The 6,361-nt window shown below is 44.5% G+C and overlaps 1 protein-coding gene across 5 annotated transcripts in view; it reads right to left on the bottom strand.

Annotated features, from left to right (window-relative positions):
• LOC116418714 (transmembrane protein 40-like) overlaps positions 1–6,225 on the bottom strand; it is an 11,450-nt gene extending 5,225 nt beyond the window's left edge. For 3 of the 5 annotated variants that reach the window (XM_031935202.1, XM_031935199.1, XM_031935201.1), the window contains exons 1-2: positions 5,150–6,225; positions 3,702–3,755 (exon numbers count right to left, since the gene is read on the bottom strand). In XM_031935202.1, the coding sequence (XP_031791062.1) occupies positions 3,702–3,755; positions 5,150–5,315 (220 nt within the window). In that variant the 5' untranslated portion in view covers positions 5,316–6,225. The remainder of the gene's footprint in view (positions 1–3,701; positions 3,756–5,149) is intronic. The other 2 variants (XM_031935198.1, XM_031935200.1) reach the window with 2 other exon arrangements.
• Between the last annotated feature and the right edge of the window lie 136 nt (positions 6,226–6,361).

A 6,361-nucleotide genomic window follows, 5' to 3' on the forward strand; every position in this document is an offset into this window, starting at 1 on the left:
AAAAAAAAAAAAAAAAAAAAAAAAAAAAAAAAAAAATTATTTATTTAGAGACAGGTTCTCTCTCTGTCATCCAGGTTGCAGGGCAATGGCACTATCATGACTCACTGCAGTCTCAAACTCTTGGGCTGAAGCACTCTTCCTGCCTCAGCCTCCCAAGTAGCTGGGATTACAGGTGCGAACCATAGTGTCTGGCTCTCACAATCATAATTATATAATATATATATATATGAAATATATATAATTTATATAAATTTATATATTATGTAATTTATTATATATAAATATATTTACATATTATATAATTTGTATAAATTATCTATTACATATTTATAATATTTATTTATTTGAGACAGAATCTCACTCTGCCGCCCAGACTGGAGTACAGTGGCATGATCTCAGCTCACTGCAACCTCTGCCTCCCGGGTTCAAGCAATTCTCCTGCCTCAGGCTCCTGAGTAGCTGGGATTAAGGGTGCCACCACACCTGGTTAATTTTTGTATTTTTAGTAGAGACAGGGTTTTGCCATGTTGGCCAGGCTGGTCTTGAACTCCTAACCTCAAGTGATCCACCTGCCTCAGCCTCCCAAAGTGCTGGGATTACAGGCATGAGCCACAGCGCCTGGCCACACAATCATAATTTTAAAAAAGCATTCTGGGCCTGGTGCAGTGGCTCACGCCTGTAATCCCAGCACTTTGGGAGGCCGAGGCGGGAGGATCACGAGGTCAGGAGATCGAGACCATCCTGGTGAACACGGTGAAACCCCGTCTCTACTGAAAACACAAAAAAATTAGCCAGGTGTGGTGGCGGCTGTCTGTAGTCCCAGTTACTTGGGAGGATGAGGCAGGAGAATGGCATGAACCCAGGAGGCGGAGCGTGCAGTGAGCCAAGATCACACCACTGCACTCCAGCCTGGGAGACAGAGCAAGACTCCGTCTCAACATAAATAAATAAATAAAGCATTCTGGGCCGGGTGCAGTGACTCACACCTGTAATCCCAGAACTTTGGGAGGCCGAGGCAGGTGGATCATGAGGTCAGGAGATCGAGACCAACCTGGCTAACACAGTGAAACCCCATCTCTACTAAAAATACAGAAAAAAAAAAAAGCATTCTGTGTTTCTGTGTGGGCTGGGCACGATGGTTCACACTTGTAATCCCAGCACTTTGGAAGGTCAAGGTGGATAGATCACTTGAGTCCAGGAGTTCAAGACCAGCCTGGGAAATATGGTAAAATCCCGTCTCTACCAAAAATACAAAAATTAGCTGGGCATGGTGGTGCATGCATGTAGTCCCAGCTTCTCAGGAGGCTAAGGCTAAGGTAGAAGAATCACTTGAGCCCAGGAGGTGGAGGTTGTAGTGAGCCGAGATGGCACCACTGCACTCCAGCCTGAGCAAAGGAGTGAGACCACATCTCAAAAAAACCAAAAAATAAAAAAAAACAAACCTACCCATACCCTGACCCCCCAAAAACCATTCTGTGAGTCAGATAAAAAGCATCTGCCCACATGGGCTACCCATTAATGCCTGCTCCAGGCTATCCAGATGCAGGTGATGACACCTGCTGCCTTTTACCCATAGAACTCTGGACTAGACAGGCAACTCCAAGCTCATGCCATCTTGCTGGCTTCTAGACCTACCAGGCTCTGAGCATGTGGGAGCCAAGCTGGCTTGTACACCTCAATCCTTGGCTCCCGCCCTGATTGTTGAGCCACTTGTCTGGGCTGCCAAGGGTGAGTTGAGTCCTATAGAGCTGAGCTGCCACCTCTGCATTAATCCAGTCCTGGGTGTCCTTCCCACACCATTCACCATGTGATTCTTGGTGCCTGTTCTAGTTCCCTGGTGACCTTGCTCCCAGCCTGTCATCTTCTTTCCCTTAAGGGCAGACAGGCACTTGTATGATCTTCCTACCATCAGGCCCCGACTTCTGTACGTTTCCTGTCCCTCAGGGCAGCCCCAGGACACGAACACCACAAGGGGCACTTAGCATGTGACAACAGGCATTCAGCACACTGAACACCATCTGCAAAGTGACCAGAGGGGCCAATACGGAGAGCGCAGAGAGCATATCAAGGACAACATGAAATGAGACTCAAGCAATGTAATTTACCAAGCACCTCCAATGTCTGGGGGAAAGAAGTAATTCATGAATACATGACTGTATCTACATTTTCTACAGTGAATGTGAATTACTTAATGAGAAAAATATTTTAAAATACATATGAACATAAAGGTTTATCTCATTTTATACCCAGTGAAAACTTTCTTAAATTACTTGAGTAATTAAAAACATTTTTCTAAACCAGATTATACTTGTTTCTGTAACAAAAAAAAAAAAAAAGAAAGAAAGAAAAGAAAGATGCCTGTAATTCTAGCACTTTGGGAGGCCAAGGCGGGAGGATCACTTGAGCTCAGTAGTTCCAGACCAGCCTGGGCAACATGGCAAAACTCTGTCTCTACTAAAAAATACAAAAAATTAGCTGAGTGTGGTGGCACACACCTGTAGTCCCAGCTACCTGGGAGATTGAGATGGGAGGATCACCTGGGCCCAGGAGGTTGAGGCTGTAGTGAGTCATGATCACACCACTGCATTGCAGCCTGGACAACAGAATGAGACCGTGTTGCAAAAAAAAAACAAAAAACAAAAAAACAAAAGCAAAAACCCACAAGACAGATGACCCAGAGTCAACCACTGATTGTATTTGTTACATAACAAATGAAATCTTTTCTTTAGCATATACATAAGTGTTTTCCACTGTGTTACTTAGGTTATTGCCAGGCATTAGGAGACGATGTAGATTTCTGAAATATTGGATTAAACACAGCTATTAAAGCTTTCTTATCTAGTAGTGTGCATCTGTCATATTCTTTGGCAAAAGAGTTCATTCTACAAGTTCTTTTTTTGTTTCTCATTCTACAAGTTCTATTGCATCCTAGTGCTACCAACCAAAGTGCCATATTATTTATGCCTCCTCACTGTAGTAATCGGGGTATTGGAAATAATTATTCTGTAAAATGGGTATTGTGGAGATCAGATCCTTAATTTTTCCTTGTGTGCTGAAACAGCCCAGTATTCCAAGAGAGGGGTTACTGATCATGTCCCATTCTACTCGTTTAGGAGCTGAGGCCCAGAAAAGTGGATGACTGTTCATGGTCACCCCATAAGTCAAGGTTATAGTTCAGACGAAAATGCAGGATTGGCTGGGTGCGGTGGCTCACGCCTGTAATCCCAGCACTTCAGGAGGCCGACGTGGGCAGATCACGAGATCAGGAGATCGAGACCATCCTGGCCAACACAGTGAAACCCCATCTCTACTAAAAATACAAAAAATTAGCTGGGTGTGGTGGTGCACACCTGTGGTCGCATCTACTGGGGAGGCTGAGGCAGGAGAATCACTTGAATTCGGGAGGTGGAAGTTGCAGTGAGCCGAGATCACACCACTGCACTCCAGCCTGGGCGAGAGTGAGACTCCGTCTCAAAACAAACAAACAAACAAAGACCCCAGAAAATGCAGGATTTCCTCAAGACAATCTCATGCCCACCTCCCCACCTGCCAATGTCATAACCACCCAACTGGCCACATCTCCTGTATTTGGCTGGGACTTTTCAGCTCATGAATCACCCTCATGACTTTGTTTCTGCCCAACAAAGCCCTCTTTTCCTTTGTCTAATTGTTTTCTCCAAAGCCACTGGGCAACTGATTACCTCCATAGAGCTGAAGCTCATCCTTCAAAACGTCAGGCTCCCCATGCCCAGGACCTGGATGGAGACAAACCCCTTAGTCAGCACTCCCAAACACAGTGACCCAGGCCACTTCCATCTCCCATGGCTTTGAAGCTTAAGAAGTACCAGAGTCCTTGTGCTGGAGGTGAGGTGGGGGGTGGTCTTCAAGAGGCAAGGCAGCACAAGTACCTTCCCTTTGCCCTCTCTGATGCCCCCAGAACTTCCAGAGGTGACCACATTCAGAAAGTACTCAAGACCTAAGAAGACCTGGACCTTGCTCAGGGTTAATAGTGGGTATATATTGGGCACTCGCATGCACCAACACTGTACTAAGTGATTTATATTTAATACTTCATTTGCTTCTCACAGACATCCTATGAAGAAGGTATTAGTACCTACCCCACCCATTATACAGATAAGGACACTGAGGCTCAAACAGTTACATTATTTTCCCAAAGTCATATAGCCAGCAAGTGAGTGGCAACTCTACTAGGTCTGTTGCCAAAGCCTGCGTTCCTAATCATGTTTATATCCAGAAAGAGAACCCAGGGCTCAGCTCTAGCCTCATGGGCAGCATTTATTAAACACTTTCTGTGTGACAGGTTCTGTACTAGGCAATAATTAAAAGACCCTTTTCCCAGTGGTCTTTCCTTCCTATGAAATTTTTTATTTCTTTTGCAACAATTATTTCCTGGTTATAAAAATAAAACATGCTCTGCCAGGCGTGGTGGCTTACCCCTGTAATCCCAGAACTTTGGGAGGCCGAAGTGGGTAGATCACTTGAGTCCAGGAGTTCAAGACCAGCCTGAGCAACATGGTAAAATCCCATCTTTACTAAAAATACAAAATTAGCCAGGCATGGTGGCGCATGCCTGTAATCCTAGCCTCCTACTTGGGAGGCTGAGGCAGGAGAATCGCTTGAACCCGGGAGGTGGAGGTTATGGTGAGCCAAGATCGCGCCATTGCACTCCAGCCTAGGCAACAAGAGTGAAACCCTGTCTCCAAAAAATAAATAAATAAAAAATAAAACATGCTCATTGTAAATTATTTATAGTATAGGACAGTTCAAAAAAGGGAAAATAAAAATCACTTATAATTCCACCATCCTGAGATAACCACTATTAACATTTTGGTATTTTTCCTTCCAGTTTTGATTATAACTGTATGTCTGAATTTTTATAAAGTATATACGAGATCGAATTAATTCTATGATTTGGCATCTTTCTTTTTCAGTTCAGCGATAGATGAAGAGCAGAGCTGTCACCAGGACAGGGTGTAGCATCCTTTATTCTGCTGCTGTCAGGCTATTTCCTATTTTATCCTGCCGTAAACAATGCTGTGAAGAACATCACACAGGCAGATTCAGTCCCACTGAGAAACTCAACAGTGAGTGAGTGGGCAAAAGAAAAATGGTAAGGCCTATTGCCTACCGGGTGAGCCGTTCCCATGGGGGTGTCCAGCCCCCAGGCTCCGTCGATGTTTTCTGGTTGCTCTGGGGTGCTGGACTTCATCACTGCTCTCTGCGGGGAACAAACACAAGCTGTAGGAGAAGCTCAGCCTGGACTGAGCTGGGAATGCGTTCGTTCTGGTGGCCATTCTCAGAATTCAGTTTATGCGAAGAGTGTGGTTTGATGGGAGGAACTCTGATTTGGGGACTGGAGGTAGGAGACCTGCCACTCACTTTCTGTGTGACTTTGGACAAATCCCTTAATATTTCTGTTGATTTCATGTCTACATAATATTTCTGCTGCTGCCTTGCCTACTTTATAAGACTTCCATGAAGATAAGACAAGGTCCCATGAGGCGTCACAGTACTGGGATGGCTTCCATCCCACCAAGTGCAGGTGCTGTGTCATCTCTGTTTCCCCACCTATCACACTGGCTCTGGATGTTTGCTGTGTCTCCCACGCCCCGGAATATCCTTCCTGTTTGTCTGTGTTATTGAGAAGCTTAAGCTGATGTCACACCTCCTATAGAAAGCCTTTGCCAACTGCCCCAGCTCACACTGGTCTTGCCTTTCCCTGCTGGGGTTTCTATAGCACCAACTGTCTGTCCCTGACTCAGTGGACACAAAGGCCAGCAGTCTCATGATGTGCCTCTCTCCAAACATTTCATCTCCTGAAGGACATGACCTGGGTTCTCCACCCTGCAAGGGTGCCCAGCTGTGAACAGGAGCTTGATCAAGACTTGAAAATGGTTGTCATTTGTGCTCTTTGGCCAGTCAGCATTCCAAGAATTCAGGTCTATGAGTTTCTGGCTCCAGGTCCAGAAGATTCCTTTATCCCAAGACAGGACCATGGGACCTCCTGGTCAGTCATGGGCAATTTAAAAAATTCCAGGAAACCAAATTAATTGTGCTTAAGCATCAGTGCATCTGTGATCTCAACTGGATAAGGAGGAAGAGGGATTGGGAAGCTCAACAAAATCACAACAGTGGTGTTTATCTCAGAAGAAAGGATTTTGGGTGACTTCTATTCTCTTCTATATTTCACAAATATTCATCAGTGCAAAAAATGACTTTTTATTCCTAAAAAGATAATGCATGTTGCAAAATAAAGAAATGCAGAAAATAAAGTAAAAATTATTCCAATTTTCTTTTTTTTTTTTTTTTTTTAATAGAGACGAGGTTTCACCATATTAGT

Source organism: Piliocolobus tephrosceles, chromosome 2 (assembly GCF_002776525.5).
Source record: "Piliocolobus tephrosceles isolate RC106 chromosome 2, ASM277652v3, whole genome shotgun sequence".
NCBI classification, from domain to species: domain Eukaryota; kingdom Metazoa; phylum Chordata; class Mammalia; order Primates; family Cercopithecidae; genus Piliocolobus; species Piliocolobus tephrosceles.